The following is a 20,523-nucleotide window of genomic DNA, read 5'->3' on the forward strand; positions in this document are numbered from 1 at the left end:
ACACAAGAGATGGGCAGTACGTACCTTAACAGGTTTTGTCTGTGAGGGCCCAAAACAGAACATCAAGATTACTTAAATTAATAGGAGATAGAGATTTGTTTCTTTCCCAACACTAATATTTGAACTATAGTAGATGCTCCACAAGGAAAACTGTATGAGAAGCTCAACACGTTGTAACAAGAAGGTCCAAATAAATCATCCCCAAAGGGTCTCTACATTTTTCCCCACAATTGACATAGGTTGCATGCCTCTCGTTAGCCTTCCAGAATATAGGTTTAAGAATTATTGACCTCTTCAAGTCTCTCTCCCTTTTTTTGCTAGGCAACCTCTTCAAGTCTTTCAATAACAAAAGACTTAGCTTTGGACATAATGGAATGGAAAAACAAAATTATTTTTAGTGGGTCTGATATTTGTGTGGTTTAGTGGCTTGGTTTTGTTGTAGGTTTTGTTTTGTTTCCTTTGTTGGTCTTCTTGATCTCAATTTTCATTGCAATTTTAGTTATCAAACAATAACAATGGTGTTGCTTAATAATTAGAGAAAATGTAACATTAGTGATCCCTTGTGATTTCTAAATATAAGATAAAGGTCCAAAGATAAGCAACTTTCTGAATAACCTGACCTGAATGTGATTTTGCCCTTCGAGATATTCTACTATCAAGTAAACAACAAATTTGAAGCGAAAGAAAATATACATAAGAGCAATCTTAGAGATACCTCTCAGACAGATGTCTGAGTAATTTCCTGAAGTAAATACCACAGGTCGGAGTCCTGCAAAGACTCCCCAAGAATCTGATATTAATACCGAATTCACTTTATAAACTAAAACTACCAAATGAAATCGAATTATTTTTATCAAATTTAAACCAAGAAAGAACCAAATCATCAAAATCAATAACTCAAAGAAACATATGGTACTCCTCTGCTACCGATATTATGTCTTATAAACCCCCACATCTTTCCTTCTTTCACTTACGTTTTCCTTAATCAAATAAAATAAAAACATAAAAAATAACAAGGGATATTTATATCAATTGCCAACCAGAGATAAAATGAGAACGACCAAACAATCTTTTAACCATAGTAGAAGACAAAGCCCCCAATCTCACAATGTTTGGATGCTTAACCCTTCCAATTGCTTGTAGCAAATTCCTTCTCCCAATTGGAACTCCATTACCCATTAGAAAATTTTAATAAAAATAATAACAGCAAAAGAAAAAAAAAAATCTTAAAATAGATAATTTAGAACAAGTGATTTTTCTTTTCCATGTAATGCACCCACAAAATCAGAGAAACAACTTAGTAAAATTAAAAACAAAAACTAAAAGAAATACATCTTGAGTAAATAAGAATTTGCTGAGTTGAATTGTAGTAAATGCATTATATTTATCAGTCTATTCACAAGGAATTTTGGTGTCTACTTTTCAAGAATTTTATTTATGGATGGGAGTCTACATATCATTACTTAATAAAACTAAAATTAAAAACTGAAGCCAAACAAAAGAATGGCATCAAGGGCATGGTTTGTCAAGAAATGCTTGCAATATTCATGTTCATCCCATTTTGAAGAAAAAAAAAATGAGATGATAGGATAAATATTAAAAATTGGTGAACATTTTATAATGAAATTCTCACTTGTTGCTAAAACATGAAGAGACAAAAATCTTGAACAAGATAGATATCTATAATATAAAAGTGGAATAATAAAAGAAGATTAACATACCCCCAATAAAGAAACATATGGGAAGTAACCTATGTCAATTGTGGGGGGAAATTTAGAACGCTATATACACTACAATTAGAGGAAATCTGATGAAGAATGCATGAACTTATCACCAAGAGTGAAGACCCATTCAGGTTTCTAAATAAGTATTTGATAAATAACATACAAGTTCACTCACCAACTCCGAGGTAAGTGTTGACACTTGCATATCAAGTTGTTCCAGTGAAATTTTCGTTTTCCCTGTAAGGAAAGACCATATGAGCCCTTCACATCTAGTACTCAAAAAAAGCTGTAACTACTTGTGGCATGTTTGTTGGACAACAAACGATCACAACACAAAGAAAACGATATCTCATCCTATTCCTTGAACAACTCAATTTAATAAAGATTGAGTAAACCACATATCAATATCACATAAAACTCATATAAAAATTGGAGGATTTAAACATGTCTACCTCTACATGCTCTGAAATTAAGGACTCGAAGAATAAATGGTGGCATTGCTGATGATCCATCTGTCTCGGCAAGCTGGAGATCAAAACATAAATAGGAGTAAGGATACCATCAAGTATATTTAACTTGAAAAGGAAAAGAGAATGATTAATTAAGAAACCTAGAAGAAAAACACAGTAAACAAATGTGGAAAAGAAAAGATTTTATTAAAAGAAAAGAAAAAAGTATTTCAATAATTACCTGCTCCAAAAATTCTAAAAGATCTTTATCATAAAAATTGACACCTAAAATACAAGGTACCTGCATGAACAATGAAAGATTTATAAACTACAAATTTGTTGCAAAAAAAAATAGGAAGCACCCTGCAGTATTGATGAAAGATCAAGCGAAGCTTTTAGTACTTTTGAACGAATAGCCATCCAACTTTGACTCCAAACAACATGGTTGAACAATGTTGAATTCGCTTCGTTATGGTTGTGATTGATGTGCATATGTGATTGACACATCAACCTTAAATATGTTTCAAAAATATGATAGTTCATGAAACTATAGAAATAATACATCAAGTAACACACAAACAAACCCAAACAAACAAGAAACAATACACCATTTTCAATCAACAAGAAGAACAGAACAACAATCAAATTCAGATCAAAAAAATGGGATGAACAAACAATCTGAAACATTGGAACAATAAGAATGGCATTGAACAACAACAATCCTTCATTCAATCTTGCAATCTGTGGAAATAGGGAAAAAAATAAAATCACAAGCCTTGAAGATCAAAATTTTCCACATGGTTGAGGCATTGGAAGTAATATATCTCAAAACATGACAAACAAATTACAGCATAACATAAAAATCTAGGATTTAGGTCATCGATTGGAGAAAAAAATCAACAAAATTGCAGGAAATCATACCTTTTCTGTCGAAGGAAGTCTATTTCTCAAATTTCGGGAGGCCGAGATCGGATCGGATCTATTGAAATTGAACCCTCATGTGTTTGAGAGACAGAGGTCATTTGTAAATCGATTTTGAAATGAGAGAGAGAGAGACGATTTAGTGAGAGACAGAGAGAGTGATTCCGTGAGAGAGAGAGATCAGAGTGAGTTTGAGAATTTGAGACGAGAGACAGAGATCTTACATAAAAGTCGCAGTTAATTCTCTTTGAGATGAGAGACAGAGTGATTCAGTGAGAGAGTGAAATCAGACTGGTTTTTGGAGTTTGAGAAGAGAGACGGAGAGAGTGATTCAGTGAGGTGCGTCTTAAATTACTTTATAGCGATGATCAAAATCTGACCGTCACTTAAAAGTCGCAGCTATTTCCCCTTTTTCATGTAGTGATAGTAGGGATTTTTATGTGTTTGAGGATGCTTCTTGCATTCCATAGCAGTACACATCAATCCTCATTGAAGACTTAAGTTGTAATTATTCTCGTCGAGAAATTTTTTGTTAAAGGGAGGGGGACCCTTCCTCTTATTTTTGCTAGCGAGCGAAGAAATTGTCTAGGACTTGCAAGATTTGAGAGATCACCCAAAAGCTTCCTAGCCAGAAATGGAAAAGAATTTACATAAAAAAAAAATAGAGGAAGAAGAACTAGAAGATGCATAAGAAGCAAGGGAATTATTAAGATTAATACCGGTATTTCATTTAATGGGACCGGGAGGGTTGGGCTTCATTGGTAGGAACTATAGAGGTGAAGGTGATTTTGGAGGATCGGTACCTATGGATAAGATGGACATAATAATTGTTGATCTTATGGCAATAATTGAGGCGATGAGATTTGCAAAAATGAAAAACTTTCAGCAAATAATCATTTCTTTCAATTCTTTCTATTCTATTAAAAGTATATAGAATGAAATAGAAACTTTTGGAAGAACTTGTTACAGACGTGCAAAAAAATTCAGACTTACGTAATTTGTTCATTAGAATTCTGTTGGAGAGAGATGAACAGGGTTGCCGATTTTCTTACGAGATTGGAAATGCATAGTAGCAATTTTTATGTGTTTGAGGATGCTTCTTGCATACCACAAGAGCTCACGAGAATCCTTGTTGAAGACTTAAGTTCTAGTTACTCTTGTTGAGAAATTTTTGTTAAAGGGCGGGAACCATTCCTTTTTTATATTTTTTTTGCTAAGCAAGCAAAGAAATTGTATTAAAAGACAAAAATAAAAATTACAAGGCATGAACTCGTCTATGACTTGGGAGATTCAGAAGATCACCCATAAGAGCCTTCCGAGCTAGAAATGGAAGAGAATTTACATCATAAAAATAGAAGGAAGAAGAAGTAGAAGATGCATAAGAAGCAAGGGCATGCGCTACATTATTCGGCTCTCTATAAATGTGCTTAATGTCCTATCCAATATACTTTAACAAAGAGACACCCTTGGCAATTAAAGATTCAAGACCCCAAGGAAAACTTGCACCTTTAAGGGCATTAAACCAAGATCAATGAGTCCGACACTCAATCCAAAAAACAAAAAAAAAAAAAACTCGTCTTGCTTCTTCAAATACTATGGAAAAATCCCAACATTTACATTGCGCTAAAAATGATGAAGTAAAGCTGTCATTATCTTTCTGTGGTTTTTTGACCGTCTGTTCGAGTAAAACAATGAAGGTTATGGCAAGAATTTCTAAAAAATAAATAATTAATGGATGGAGTCTATCTTTAAGTTTAGAGTTAAAGACGGCTTATGGCTGTCATTGAGGCTACCCCAATGTATTATTGCCAACTCGAGTGATAACATATCCTTGAAGCTGATGGTTCATGTCACTACGTGAAAATACACAAAATTCGACGGCCCAAAACCGTCGAATTATGTAACTATTCGTCGGCCTCGACCGTCGAATTCATTCGTCGAATTTGGCCTTGTCGAAAAAAATTCGACGTTTGAGAACCATAGAATTTTATATAATTCGACGGCCTAAAATTGTCGAATTTTATAAATTAGACGGCCCAAAACCATCGAATTTGTTAAATTAGACGGTCCAAAACCGTCGAATTTTTTAAATTAGACAGCCCAAAACCGTCGAATTTGTAAATTAGACGGCCCAAAACCGTCGAATTTGGTAAATTAGACGGCCCAAACTGTCGAATTTGGAATTTTTTAACTGAATTTCAACGGCTTTAGGCCGTCGAATATTATATTTTCAACTGTAATTTAAAGACTAATGAAAACTCGTTTTTATTCATTTGTCTTCAACCCATAATTTAAATCACACATTCATATCCATATCGACATTCACATCCCATCCACACCAATTTGCATTCAAGCATTTAATTCATAGTATCAAAGAATAATAAGACTTAAAAAAAAAAAATTTACTTATATAAGCAAAATTTTAATCACACATATTGTAAGAATTCCTAAGATCATGTTCACATACATCAATGTAATGAAGTCTAAAACCTAAAACAAGGTTTTACTATCCACTCTTGATGGCATGGACCTAAAACAACCAAGTTCAATCATGTACAACGAGTGTTTTCTCCGTTGAATTCAGATTCCACATTAACTTGAAAGACCTCTCGCCATCTAAATGAAAGAATGGAACCCCTTGTACCACAAATGAAAGAATTTTAGATCTTCACCTTAAACTTTTGGAGATCGAAAAACACCCAAAGTTCATTGGTTCTAGTTGGCCAACTCAAAGTTTTATGTTGTTTGACTCCATGAAGATGATCCCATAGAGCTGAAAAGGCTACTCCAGTTTGGGAGACGGACACGCTTACTATGCCTTGGTACCATCCAGCCACTGCTGTCTGTTTCTAGCCCCAAAGGCACGTCCCGCCTCACCACGCGCTGAAGGACTTTAGACTTCTTCCTTGCCTTAGCAGCAACCTTGGAGACTTCTTCTGCATTCAAGCGTGCCAGTACTCTTCACTGTTCTATACATCTGCATGAACACCACACACACAAAACTGTAAATGACTCTTCACATAAATCAAGATGGTATTTCTCTATAACTTTTAACCTAAACTTTCCTAAATAAACAATAGAAACAAACAATTAACAAGAGAGAAACCTAAGAATAATGTTCTGTGTAAACAACTGTTTACCCATACAAATACAAAACAACCATATAAATAATAAAACCAAAACGCCAAACATCATTGTTTGCAAACCATTACAATGAAAATGATCACTTAATGGGTACCTCCCTACAATCAATTTCAACTAATGCACCATCTCCACTTATGGACATTCCACCACAATCAGTATGAGGAATGATTCTCAGTCATAGCAGTAAGCTAATCTAAACAAGGACAGCAGTGGCTCAATGTCTTGCATGATTATACAAGTGCTGAAGAATTATGGCATGGTTAATAGAGAACAGTCCACTAATGGACCATTTCCCAAAGATAAAACCTTCAGCCTAGCATGTTAATTATGTCTTGTTCTCTAAAGCCTAAAGATAAGGCTTTGTGTCAATATCAACCCCACTTGTCAATATCATTGTGTTTATCAACAAATTTAATGGGTATTACAGCTGTGAAACTAGTTTCAAGTGATGAGATGACCCAAGTTATTATCATCACAATATATGTTCACATTCATTTACACCCCATCGGCTCCCAGCAGTGGCCATTGAAGTCACATGAAATCCTTTCCTCCACTTCTTGTTTATCCACTTAAATGGGAAAGAGTCACTGACTTTGTACAATTGTTGAGTGTATTGAGTGCATGCAGAAATTTAGCCTTTTAAGGATTGAAAGTAAACACCAACAATGTAGTTGAAATACAAATAAGTTGTGTGCTGTGTATGAGTAGATCTAATCATACCATAGATCTTGAACCATTTGTAACTCCTGGAGGTGGTTCTGAAGGCTCGTGTCTCTCCAATTGAGCTGCATTCTTCACAAAACGGTGCTCCAAAAGCTAGGCAGCTGAAGGACGATGAAGTGGATTCCGTTGCAAACACTGCCTAACAAAATCCTTGCCATCATCGGAGAGATGATCAGGAATTGCCGGAAGCTCCTTACTATTACCAATTTTAAACATCGCAGCAACCTTTTGACCAGATTGGGCCAAACATCAAATGTAAATGTTAGGGGACCAGGCGGTAAGGGTTATGGTTATATAAGAAACAATTAAACTTGAGTCAAATTTCAAAAGCCGAATCTTAATATCAAATCACTGACCCCTTCATATTGGCTCCAATGAGGTTTTGTTGTGGCCATCTCCAAAACAGTACATCCCAGACTCCAGATATCAACAGCAAGATTGCAACCACTGGAATTTTTTATAACCTGAATGAACAATGCAAGTTAGAAATGAAACAGAAAAGAGTATTCAGGAAACTCAAAATAATTAGTCAATTCAAATCATTAGACTGTACAACAAGGTTTTGTTGTGTATTTTATTTTAAAATTACCCATTCAAGAAACAAGGTTTTAATAACAAACATGAGGAAACAAGGTTTTGAAGTTTTTCGTCAAAAGACCAGCTACTTGTGCGCTTAAGAGGAGCTGTAAAAAATCCAAAACCATGAGATGCAGTTAGAGCAAGAACTTTGTTTAGTAAGAGTTGCTCATGTATAACTCATACACAATCCATTTAGAAGTTATTCACTGAAAAAATAATGATGTTCAAATGGGTAACACCAAAAAGCTTCCTAGGGACATGGAAACTTACTAGCAAAACATCAAGAAGAACCAAATGTTACTGATCTTGAATATCAATGTAAGGGCCAAAAGGTGATGCATCAAATCCAGTGAATGAAGTGAACCATTGAACAATAGAATGCAAGAATAACCCATCACTTGGGTCCAGGTTGCCCAACAATACAAAAGCCCACAAACACAAGTTGACAAGTAGGCTATCAACAAAGTCCAAACAGAAAATTAATTATTGAAAAAAAGGCTTGTCCTTACCTACTGTCACCCACAAAGTCAGTGGAAACCACGTCATCTTCAGTGTAACCCAAGATTCCCTTTAGCTTTCCCTCAGACTCTTCCCTGAGACCTCAAAAAAGAAATGATATTAAAATATAAAATAAAAATACTAATTTAACACAAAGATCTAGTATTTACCAAGCTTCTATCTTTGTTAATAGTACTTGGGCATCTACTTATAGTAATTCACTTTTAACTATTTCAACAAGGAATTTAGGAAGTAAATAATTTTCAATCCCTACTTGATAGCAGCTTTGACCTCGTCATAAGTGGCCGCCTTCTCCAGCCTCACAGTAAGATCCACCATAGAGACATCCACCGTGGGTACTCGGAAAGACATCCTGGTCAGTTTCCCATTCAGTGCAGGGAGTACTTTCCTGACAGCCTGCACATGCACAAAGTTCATAAGAACATAAGCCAAGTTCTCACAAAGCAGAGAGTCATTGTGTAATACCACAATCATGTACATCATGTATTTCAAGAAATGTGTCATTGTGTCCTGTAAAAATGTATCTATGCTACCAGTGCAATTAGGAAAATGCTGCATCAACACATTCATAGCAATATTGTCCACCATACATCTCCCTTGAGAGATTGTTCATCTTAAAGCTCCAAAGCTAACTACTTGGTTCATAGATGCATTAACAAAATCCTTTATCCTACTTAAGTTGCTACAATTAAACTTGTCAACTAACCCATAATAGGGTTCTAGATTCTCTAGTTAAAGTCTCAAACCACAATGTTGATCATTTAAATCTTTGGCCGACTAGAATAGTTGGAGCAGCAACCTACCAAGTCCAGTCAAGAGACATGTGATGAGTAAATTGATGCATTTTTAGGTGTTTTAAAATGGTCTTATAATCTTAAAACTAGAGCGTTGGGTATCGATTAATTGCCAAAAAAGTAGTACTTATAATCTTATCTCTAATACTCAATTACTCTCTCTCTCTCTATTATGATTTTAATTACTACTAAGCTTTACCCTTTTATTTATTTATTTTTAGAATAACTATAAGTGTCATGGGTTTCGTTGTGACATCCGCTTCGTGGTTGCTAGTACAATTCGAGGAACAATTGGGCTATAGATTCAACGACAAATAATGTGATCATTATAATGGCTGAAGAAGATAAAACATGCCTAAGCAAATCATCATCTTTATCATCAGTTCTGTCCAAAGTCATATCTAAGTGTCTTCAAATTTTTTAGATAGAAAGAAAAGGATACTAGTAAAGGCAAACAAATGTAAGTAGGCCTTAGATGTCGAGAAGACCAACCAAATCTACAAAATGAGAAAAACTTAACTAAAATCAATGCTTACAACTATGTCCTGTTCAAAAACAAGATCAAGATGGAAAATTCCTTTGCATTCATTGAAAGCGGCAACCTCTGTGGTTGTACCATTAGCATTATGGTGTCATGTGACTGCAGGGAAAAGGTCACATGCCTTGGAGATCAAAGGAATAGATTATTTTTACCACATGAACGAATATTTCAGAATGAGTTTGGAGTCTGCAGGGCGAGATTTTGCTCTCAAAGACGACCAATACACCTCAAGAGGAAGGTGCCCTCCCATAGATTGCCTTAAAAGCAAGTATTGACATGATGTCAAAGTCATATGGAGGCCGTAATGCTAATCAAATAACCAATAATCTTTGACAAATGTTTGTTCTAGTCTTCTAGAATGTCAATGAGGTGAGCTAACTAAAATGCTTATATGGGTTAAATTGTTCTGACTTTTGGATGATGTTGTTAAGTTCTGCATCCCAATTTCTATTTCCATAATTGAGTGTTGTATGTGAAGTATCTATAAGAATTTCTAAATGTAGTTTTATCTCTTCTTCTTTTTTATAATTAAAGCATTGATGCCTACACAAGGAATAACAAGGAGAAACCTTCCACTAGATCTGTGAGAAAGTTTTTTTTTTTTTTTTTTTTCTTAAAAAGAAAAATTATACTTGTAATTTGCAAGTCACTAAAGTAGTAAAAATATATATTTGAAATTTATAAGGCATTAAAGCAGTTTTACAAATTATGATACAAATTAACATACAACACTCAATTATGGAAAGACTTTAACAATTTCTTTTACAGTAATGCTGCTAGTAGAGTACCTTTGAGGCTAGCCAACGATACCTTAAAATATAAATACAAAGAGAATATACTCCACAAAAAAGAAAAGCCTTAGAATGAAGGGGCAGGAATAAGGTAATTAATAGCCACACAAACCTCATAAGTTACTGTTCCACCAGACGTTGCTGCTTGACGGAGTGTTACATTGGATATAGCGCCATTTGCCAAAAGAATGCAAACAGCCCATGGACCATGATGAGAAAATGACATTATTATTGAGGATACATGCTGAAATGTAAGCACCCAAAAATAAAAAATAAGTTAGTGACTTAATCAAAATCAACCCAAATTTTTTTTGCAGGGGAAAGCTACAGCATACATAACTATAAAAAACAAGTTGGCATGATAAATGCAAACCAAATTGCAGTAGAAAGCATCAACAAAATGACAAATACAAGGAGCTAGGGAAAGCAGCATCACCAAATCGATTTTATTATAGTTTTCGGCTCCAATTGGATTGTTCACATAATTATCAAAAATTAAGAAATTAAAAAAAATGCAGCATTTTGATCATCATGAGATCACTACAATCTTAATGAGAGAGAGAGAGAGAGGATAAACCTTGGAATAGGAACCAAGGTCGTACATCTTGCCCAATTAGAAGTCACAGATGTTTTGTACAAGGTAAATCTGAAAACAAGTTAAAAAATACCAAGTCATGCACATTCTACATCAAAGGCAAGGAAAACATAGAGCGCAAAAAGAATGTCAAAGCTAATAAAAAGTGAGAAATAAATCATATCATGTAGCAATAGAGGTTATTTTTTTATGGTGAAGTGCAGTCATGTATCTTGAGACTTACAAATCTATGGTTCCCGAAACTCAGACTTAGAGCCTGTTGTGTGTTTTGTGTACAAAGAGCTTATAGCTGGAACAGATGGTCTAGGATAAATAAATAAATAAAAGAAGAAAGAATACCAATGAGGGAAAATGTGTTTATTTGGTAAAGACCAAACAGATGGTCTAGGATTTGCTTAGTGGCAAATATGAAGCATAACAAGTCATTGAACTTCAATTGGCACCAAAATTGTTTTAAATATCTGAAGCATGGACACAAAACTCATCTCCACAAATGATGAGTTTGAACCATGATCTTAACAAACCCCATATAACTTTATTAATAAAAAATAAATAATTCAACTTCAAAAAGGCTTACTATTACAATTTAAACAAGCTTTGATAAGCATGCTTCTAATTGTTTTGGTTGAATTTAAGGTCCATGAGCTCCTACCATATTATCCATTGGTTACTACCCTTGATAGCGCAATCTATATCGTGATGTAGACCATCAGAACATAGAAAAGATTTCCTTATCAAATATGTGGACATTTTTTCAACTATTTATCCTAAATTTTTATTGTTTTAAACATCTTAATTCTTCTTAGTGTTGAATTAGACTGCACTCCAAAGTTTTTGGTTGCCAAACCCTTAAATTGTTGTCTACTAAAAGCAGCCCTTTATGTTTTTATCCAAATTCTGGAAATGTTCATACTTCATTGTTCCTTCTTATGTAGACTCAGAAAAATTAAATTAACAGTAACATACTAAGTTTAAAAATTCATACTTCATCACAAATCTAATTGAGTTCAATGTCAAAGCTTAGTCATCTAAAAACCTGTAGGTTCTATAATGGATTTGTTTTCAACAAAAAGAGACATTACTTAGCCAAATTCTATGAATTTTCATGATTCATGCATGAACCTTTCAAGCAAGCAGGGTAAGAAACAACACATGAACAGAGGAACAAACATGAACAGAGGAACAAATGAATAACATGATCATTAAAGTTCAATTTAGCATTCTAGAGTGATTTTTTAGGAGTTTTTTTTAGGGCTTTTGAGAGAAATAGACTTACAGATGAGATTTGGAGTGATTTGATGGGTGGCACTGATAAGTGAGCATCAGTTCTTAGGGTTTTCGACTTGAACTCTGATTTCTTCTTCGGTTTGAGCTTTGAGAGATTACAAATCCATTGTCGAATGAGTTATCGATCCGAAATGTGCGATTGAGAGATCGTTCGGTGTTGAAATGGGAGATCGAGAGATCGTGATTGAAATCGCAAATCCTGATTGTGAAAGTGATCGAATCAAATCAAGAATCAAATCAAGAGGGATATTTTATTTCGATTGAAATGGAAGAAACTTCTTCAAACTCAAAAATCGATAAAAATGGCTGAGAAGAAAACTTCTTCGATTGAATGTGAGGTTTCGTTTCTTCCCAAAGGTGACATAAACAAAAAGCTTCTTCGATGAGAGATTTTGATCTGCTGGTTTCATCTTCACTGAGATGGCTGAGAAGGCTAAGAATGAAAATGGTGAAGAAGGTCGACTGGTTTGTCTGTTTATTTTTTTTTTTTAATAAAAATTTCGGTGATTCGTTGGGCTTGGGCTGTCGAATTTTTTTCTTAAGTATATTGGGCCGGCCCAAATAAACGTGAGACTTGGGCTGCCGAGTTTAATGCTGTAAAAATAACGAATTTTACCTTTTTTGAGGTAGTGTGTGTAAATGTTGGGATTTTTCCATAGTATGTGAAGAAGCAAGATGACATTTTTTTTCTTTTTGGATTGAATCGGACTCATTGATCTTGGCTAATGCCCTTAAAGGTTCAAGTTTTCCTTGGGGTTTTGAATTTTTAATTTCCAAGAGTCTCTCTTTGTTAAAGCATATCGAACTATATTCATTTTTGATCTTCTACTTTTGAATGCAGTAGACAGGGTCCCTAGTAAGCACAAGGGGTCCCTAGTAAACACATGCTCAAGATTGACAAAAAAAAAAAAATAACCATAAGTCACACTCTACCCTTTTTTATTCAGTAATCAAACAAGCAAAGAATTGAATTAATAAAAGGAGAGCATTATGAAAGGACTGGTATTTCCTAACACTACAATTTGTTGGATCACAAGAGCACCCAAAAGAGGCCAAAAAACTCAAAACTGGACAGAACTAAGGAAAATTATATAAAGATTAAAATTTCCTGATAAACTACTAAAAATGTTCCAAAATGCTAAAAAATAACTTACCTTGTTCAGAGGACCATGATGGAATTATCAAAGAAATAGAGGCTCCTACACCACTGTTGGCGTCCCTGTAAATTCAGATGTACGGGATTAGTATTTTTGTTAACAGATGCGCCCTTTAGGTAGGTTAGACCTTTACACAATGAACAAGATCTTGATTTACTTGCTAAATGGGCTCTTCCAATTAGAATCTAGTGACATGGAATTACAAATTAAATGGATGCATGGAATTACAAATTAAATGGATGCATGTAATATTTAAAGTTGACAAACATCTTATAGAAATATCAGGTTGAAAGGAGTACTTGAAAAGATAGCTCCACATAGAGTTGAATGGGGAATAGGATTTAGTTGCAAATCTTGAGATATCGGTGTGCATTTGTTGAGGTATAAATACAAACCTATGAACATGCAACAAACAATTATCTTATTTTGTATGTATATATATATTTTGCTAAGAATGCAATGGATTAGTGGTTAATGGAGGTGGAGATGGGTGTTGGGAAGCTGGTTCATAATGTGCCCACTCAAATGAGAGAAAGGTCTATCTTGAGTGCTCATGAAGTTTTGTGACACTTTTTTTAGATTAAAAATAAAGAGGGAAAGATTATGGAAAAATAATTGTCAAGTCTCCATGTGAGAGCTTGGCAGAATTTATGTTAATAAAATAGTCAAAAGACAAAATTACCCTTACATATAAGAAATATAAAATTAAAAGCTACTAATAAAAACAGTTAGGACTAAAATAGTAACTAGATTATTTCTAATACTCTTCCTCAAGCTAGGACAAATATATTAATTAAACCCAACGTTTCAAGATGAGAATTAGTGATAAAGAGACTATCAGACTCTGTAAGCATGTTGACAAGTTGATATGAGGATCACTAGATTGAACTTTCTCCCTGAAAAAGTGAATATCAACCTCAATATGCATAGTTCTTTCATGAAGAACTGAGTCAGAAGCAAGCATATTAGTAGGTATGTTGTCACAAAACAAAGTAAAAGAACCAGAAATAGGAAATCTCAACTTTATCAACAACGATCGAAGTCAAATTAGTTCACATGTGCCAAAGGACATATTAGATACCCAACTTCAACAGAAGAACGAGAAACCTTATTCTATTTCATACTTTTTCACGAGATAAGATTATCATCATAAAAAGTATAAAAACCAATGGTAAATCTCATATCTATGAGAGGAATGGATGATGATTCCACTAATGCGGCACGATAAGCAGACTCCCACAAAGATGAAATGGAGGGAGATCGTGATTTTAGGGAAGGATAAAAACAAAAAGTAGCGATCTTTCTCATGGAATAGATGCATTGTTCCTTGATGTTGAATAGCCACCCAAAGATAATGTAGTTGTCGAATTACCATGATTTAAATTTAGGATCAGTAAGAGGTGATTTAGAGAAGCTCATCTCCTGGTGAGTGTAATGCTGTAATAGAAATGGGGTTTTGGTTGAGACCATGGGCTCGTAGGATAAGGCTGACACTTTCATGGGAGAAACCTTGTAAAGGTTGGGTAAAACTTAATATAGGTGGTGCAACCAAGGACAATCCAAGGATTTCATGAATAGTAAATTGAAATTTTTTTTTTTATCAAAAATACCATTGTCGATGACAAATTTTAAATAATTACCTAGAAATTCGTGAAACAAGATCACAAATATTTTATATTGATTTTGATGAAAAGGAGATACAAGTCATCATATTTTCCTCTATTTAATAGTTAAGTACAAATATAGTGGTGACACATGTACATATTTATTCTCTTTAGGCTTTGTGCGTGTTCGACTGAAAAAGTTACTTTGACTATGATTATGTTTGTGCTTGATTTACTTTAGAGGCTTTTCTAGATTTTTCTTCTTTTTGGGCTTCGTACTTTAATCGGTTGAGAAGGATTTCATTGCTTTTAAAGAAGGCTTTTGAGGTTAATTTTCTCTAACGGTTTATGTAGAATTTTTTCTCTCCAGACTCTACATTTTTTTGATAGAGAATGATTTCTTGACTTCTAAAGAAGGGCTTTCGACTTTGATCTTTTGTAAAAGTTTATATAGATTTTTTTTCTTCTGGGCTACACACTTTATCGGTTGAAAATGATTTCTTGGCTTTGGAACAAAGGGCTTTTGAGTTTGATCTTTTGTAGTGGTTTATATAGATTTTCTTCCCTTCGAACTTGGCACTTTATCGGTTAAGAAGGATTTCTTAGCTTAAAAAGAATGGCTTTTGACGTTGTTCTTTTTTTGAATTAAAATCCAAGTCTCTCTTGAAGAGCTTTGCTTCAAAAGGAAGGATTGAGAGCTTCTGTCTTCTGAGAGAAAGTGAACCCCATCCTCTCCCAATGATGAAGGCTTTTGCATTTATGGACTTAGGGTCCTTTAATTTTTCGACTATGCCTCGATTAAAAGAGTTTGGATTGTTTTGGTTAAAGGTTAAGTTTGTCCAAATCCAATTTTATGGATTTTATAGATTGTTGGTAAGCCAAACTCATTTATTTGGTTGTAGGGCCCCATAATTATGTGGTTCACTTGGATTTATTAGATCATGGATTTTATTTGGAAAGCCTAAAAGCTCAATTATAAGAGGCTCATTCCTAGTTATCAATGGGCTTAATTTAGAAATGTGATCCATTTATAAGTTTTAGGGTCTTTCTTATTATTTGCAAAAGATGTTGGAACCTTGTCAAAATTTCGACGCCTACAACCCTTTTTAAACTTTTATTGAAGTTATGATTATGCCCTTATTTAAAAAAAAGTCTAGTGTCAATGAGATCGTTTTGACACTATACAAAAATAAATTCTGATCTCATGTCAAAGATAATTTTTTGTTTTTAAAAAATACTCAATGTAAATAGGTTACTCTTAGCATGAGAGGATTGATAAGGTCCCAATTATTCAATTTTGGGACCTTAATTTCATCAAGATTATCAAAGTTTAAATGTTACTTCCTTTAAAATAATAATAAATTATATTAAATTCTAAAATAATGTGGCTAATAATAATTTTGTTACCAATTTCAGGTGAAAAGGGCACATTCAGAAACCAGCAAAAGAAATAACAAAGACGGTTATAATACACGAGCAAAAAGGAAGCATCCAACAAAATCTCGAGGAATTTGGCCGCCACGTCACTGCCCCGCAGTTAGGCCTTGGTGCTTCGCGGTGATTTGAGGAATTTTCCTCGAGATTTGCATGAGATGTTCTAGAAGCTTCGGTGGTTGTAACTAAATAGTTCTTTCGAAGCGAATCATCCGAAAAGTCGATCCAATAATCCGATTACGAATTTTGTAAATTAGACGGTTGATTTCAAAGAAGGGGTCCCCTCTTGGGTCCCTCTTGGGCTCTTCTCTTTTGTAATTTTCTTTAGTTTCTTTCTTTAATTCTCTGTAATCTCCTTTTGAGAAAGCTCTTGAGTGTAGTGAGAACCTCAAGGGTGATCCATTCATAGTTTTGGTAATTCTTTGGAGAGCTATAAGAGAAGGATCACAGATCAATCATCATCTTCTTGTTCTTTGTTCTTTTGTTATTTTCTGTAATTACAATACTTGCAATGATTGGTTAAATTCTCATTAGAGAAGTTAAGGAAGCCAGAGCAAATTAATCCCTCTAGTATAGATTTAGATTCTTATTTTGCTTACATGTTTTAATTTTGAAAATTCTATTCTGATTAAGGTAATCCAACTTATAATTCTGATCCAACTTAGATAGCCATTACTTAGATAAGTTCAAGAATGACTATGCTTTGTGAAAAATCAGAAGATAAGTTTGGCAATCTAAATCATATTAGTATTTTCATGGATAGTTTTTGGTTACTTTCAATAGTTCAATTGTTCCACCTTCCGATCTATGAGCAATGACTTGCTTTATGGATTGAGTTATCTCTTAGAGCAAATCTATATTATGGATGATTTGCAAAGGTTTGATTGACTTCTCTATGCCTTCTCTCTCAAATTTTCACTCTCTATTTTATGTTTTAAATTTCAATTGCAAGTTAATTTTCATTTCATTTGTGCAACAAATCAATTCTGTTTGAAAACCAATATGTTTCTAACTTTGTTTTAGCCTTTTTATCCGAATGAGATTTTGAATCCAAACTGTCCCTATGGAACGAATTCGACTTGCCCAAAGTCTTGTTTTACATCTCTTAATCTCTATTTTACACAACAAGCTTTACAACTGATCAAAATGACGCCACTGCAAGGGACAGCGAGTTGATTCATTTTCCAATTCGGAAAGTATCTGAAACAGTTTTTTGTAACAGAACCGAAACTTGTTTTACTTGAAACAGAAGCCAAACGAATAGAAAAAAATTTATGAAAATTTTCATTACAATCCTCAGGATATCAGAAACCATTTCCAATTTGAAAAATTAATTTTCATCAAAATTTCACCGCTCCGTGGTTGACCTTAGGTGCTCCGCGGGGACGTGGCAATATTTTTTGTTGATTTTTGTTGACAAAGTTTCTGACATCATGGACATTGTAATGATCATATTGGTTTTTTCCTTGGCATTCTAATTTGAATAATTTTGTTATTTTCAGGTGAAGGACTCGACGAAAGTCAACGGAAATTGACGGAAGGCGACACGTGGAATTTTTATCCGTTGATTTGGTTCTCTCACCAAGAAGATTAGTAATTTCCAATTCTCTATTCATTTTATTTCTTTTTAGAAAATAACTTGTATTAGGAATTTGAATTTGTATTAAAATTTAATTGTATCCGAGAGGGCTCGGATTATAATAGAATTAAGGACGGACGATAGTGGGACGAAACTATCTCAGCCCCTCGGGCTCGTACACCAAATTTGGTGTTGGTGGCCCGAGTCGACTCAACTCGATCATCCCCCATTTAGAACGGGAGGTAAATGTTCGAACACTCACGCATCTCTTGCTAGTGAGTTTCTGTATTGATTTTGAGTGACTAATCTGTACACCTTAGATTGCACCTAGTAATAAGGGTACCCTTACGAGGATGACACTATAAGATAAGAATCGGATTTCATTACCGATATCTTGCCCTTATAGGAAAATCAAATTCACAGCCAATTAATTAATTAAAATTAATTAGACTGGAGTTTAGATTCCATCGAGCTCATTAAACAAAGCTAATCAAAAGTTTCACCAATTGCACTTCTTGATCGTGAACAGTGCCTAAGCGCAATCTTGCCCTGTAGTTCTACGTGAATTTGGCGGATAGACACGCGTCTATTCTAGACGAGAGGTGATCTAAGAGTGCCCTTGCTCAGCATTGTGCGCCACCTCTCCTTTGGAGATTAAACTGGCTGTTTTGATTTCAGAGATTTGGGTTGGAGGCTTTGATTAATCCTTTGAACTTGTTAGGAGCTGTCTAGTAATAGGCACCCAGTTCTCACGTGTGAATTCCTCCCACTCTTGTGTGCAAGTCCATAGTGTATGTTACAGTAGATACAGAACCTCGAGCAGATTTACATCGTCATGGAGTTTAGGAGAGAATCTTGGATCCCGTTCATCTTATGTAATATTTACGGTCATTCTCCCGATCATTGTCCGAGTCTGCCCATGCTTCATGCTACAAAGGACAATATGCATTATTCTCAAAACTCGTATTGGATGTCGACACCCAGTTCGTTCGACTAACCATACCACGTAGATAATTTGTTTCCCCAAAATTTCATACCGTGTCAGAACGAGTTCACTCAGGGTAATCATTTTGGTAACAATGAGGATTTTTATTTGCATGACACCTCGATGATGAATCCAACCATGATTTCCCAGCAATCCTATGATTCTCAACATTTCTCCGATTACAGAGCTACAGAGCCTGAGCCAACATCCACTCACTCATGTTTGTTTTCTCCTCAATCGTCATCATTAGAGTCTATGATGTCTGCCTTCTTAATTCAACAACAACAGTTAATCCAACAACAACAGCTCTATCAACAACAGTTGTTAAATCATCAACAACAATGGGATATGGGTCAAGCCTTAGTTAACATAGGAACTCAATTGAGTCACCTAGTGTTATCCTTAGAAGAAGGAAAATTTGATAAATTTGAAAATGAGGATATCTCAATCATAGAAAATCCACTATTCTTTCAAAATAACATTAGTGACCAGTTCTACTCTTTTGAAGATTTCGATGATTGTCCATCAATAATTGAAAACCCTATCTCAATTGAAGTTCAAATTCAAACCAATGAGGTTATAATTCCAACCGAAGCAACGATGGAAGTCCAATTAAGTCAGCTTATTATGCCTTTAGAAGAAAAAAAGGATGGTCAATTTTCAAATGAGATAACCCATGAGAGCCAACCAATGTTTCAAATTCCTAATGGGCTAATCAATTGTACAAATTTGCTAAGGAAACTGATCCACCATTTGAGGAGACTGTTGTTCAGGAAGAACCAAGGATGAATTCTAATTTATTAGTCACATCAATTTCGACCATTACTGATCCAACCTTGTACCCCATCAAGCCTATCTTTTTACAAGATTGTAAATATTCTGCTTATTTTACAACTTCCATTCTTTTAGAGAATACAATGGTTGAAATTTTTTTCTAAAAGGTGATGACATTAAGAACTGATGACAAACGAGGGTTGTTGATCATTTTAAAAAATCATTTCCAAATTTTAACGATGATTAAAAACTGTTTGCCTATCAATTGGGGTGGGAAGTCAATCGTTGTGTCCGGCAAAATGAATGTTAGGAAAATTCCTACATATCAGACCTTTTGATACGTACGGCTGAAGACATTAAACTTAGCGCTGCTTGGGAGGTAACCCATGTGCTTTTATTTTAATAAGTAGTGTAGTTAGGAAATAAAATTTTTCTTAAAAAAAAAAAACATAAAAAACAAAAAAGAAAAATAAAAAAAAACCTCTATCCTTAATCCCTTTCTCATTCTCTTCATCTTCAAGTCCACTATCAAACCAAATCAATAAGTGCCACTAGGACTACAGCCTGGTCAGTAATTGTTGATTGAGTAATAGAGATAGATGTTAGCTTATATTGAAGAGAAAAAGATACAAACCACTGATTGTTCGGATTAAGATAGGTTTAAATTTTAGATTAAGATGTTTTTAATTTCTTAATTAGATTTTTTATTCTATTTTAGGAAGGATTTCTTTTATGCAAAAAAGAAAAAAAATTGTTTCGGAAATTATCATTTTTATAACTTTCATTCTTTTCAGATTAGTTGTAACAAGACTTTCCACATTAATGCCCAATCCATTTCAGGTGTGATCTAACCTTTTTATTTTTCCTTACTCCTTGCATATTGAGGAAAATATGTCATTTAGGTTTGGGGGTATTAGGTTAGT

The 20,523-nt window shown here is 34.3% G+C and overlaps 1 protein-coding gene and 1 long non-coding RNA gene across 5 annotated transcripts; both read right to left on the reverse strand.

Moving 5' to 3' along the window:
* Positions 1-935: 935 nt before the first annotated feature.
* On the reverse strand, positions 936-3,501 carry LOC147386757 (uncharacterized). Its single transcript, XR_015172300.1, has 4 exons — positions 3,095-3,501; positions 2,415-2,474; positions 2,177-2,249; positions 936-1,961 (listed from the first exon to the last, which is right to left on the reverse strand). It is a non-coding gene; the product is annotated as an uncharacterized LOC147386757 (long non-coding RNA).
* Positions 3,502-5,519: 2,018 nt separating this feature from the next.
* Positions 5,520-12,482, reverse strand: LOC147386758 (AT-hook motif nuclear-localized protein 10-like). 4 transcript variants are annotated; one of them, XR_015171654.1, is made up of 5 exons: positions 8,313-8,449; positions 8,050-8,133; positions 7,318-7,425; positions 6,959-7,186; positions 5,520-6,071 (listed from the first exon to the last, which is right to left on the reverse strand). XR_015171654.1 is itself a non-coding variant. In XM_086421984.1 (4 exons), the coding sequence occupies exons 2-4, from the start codon at positions 10,787-10,789 to the stop codon at positions 6,006-6,008; spliced, it is 225 nt and encodes a 74-aa protein (XP_086278110.1). In that variant the 5' UTR covers positions 10,790-10,831; positions 12,057-12,440; the 3' UTR covers positions 5,524-6,005. The 4 variants fall into 4 exon arrangements, 1 of the variants encoding a protein (XP_086278110.1); XR_015171655.1 differs by lacking the exon at positions 8,050-8,133 and having other exon boundaries at positions 5,521-6,071; XM_086421984.1 differs by lacking the exons at positions 6,959-7,186; positions 7,318-7,425; positions 8,050-8,133; positions 8,313-8,449 and adding exons at positions 10,298-10,429; positions 10,763-10,831; positions 12,057-12,440 and having other exon boundaries at positions 5,524-6,071.
* Positions 12,483-20,523: the final 8,041 nt, after the last annotated feature.

This window comes from Akebia trifoliata, chromosome 14, assembly GCF_017979445.1.
Source record: "Akebia trifoliata isolate Shusen 1 chromosome 14, ASM1797944v1, whole genome shotgun sequence".
In the NCBI taxonomy this organism is placed as follows: domain Eukaryota; kingdom Viridiplantae; phylum Streptophyta; class Magnoliopsida; order Ranunculales; family Lardizabalaceae; genus Akebia; species Akebia trifoliata.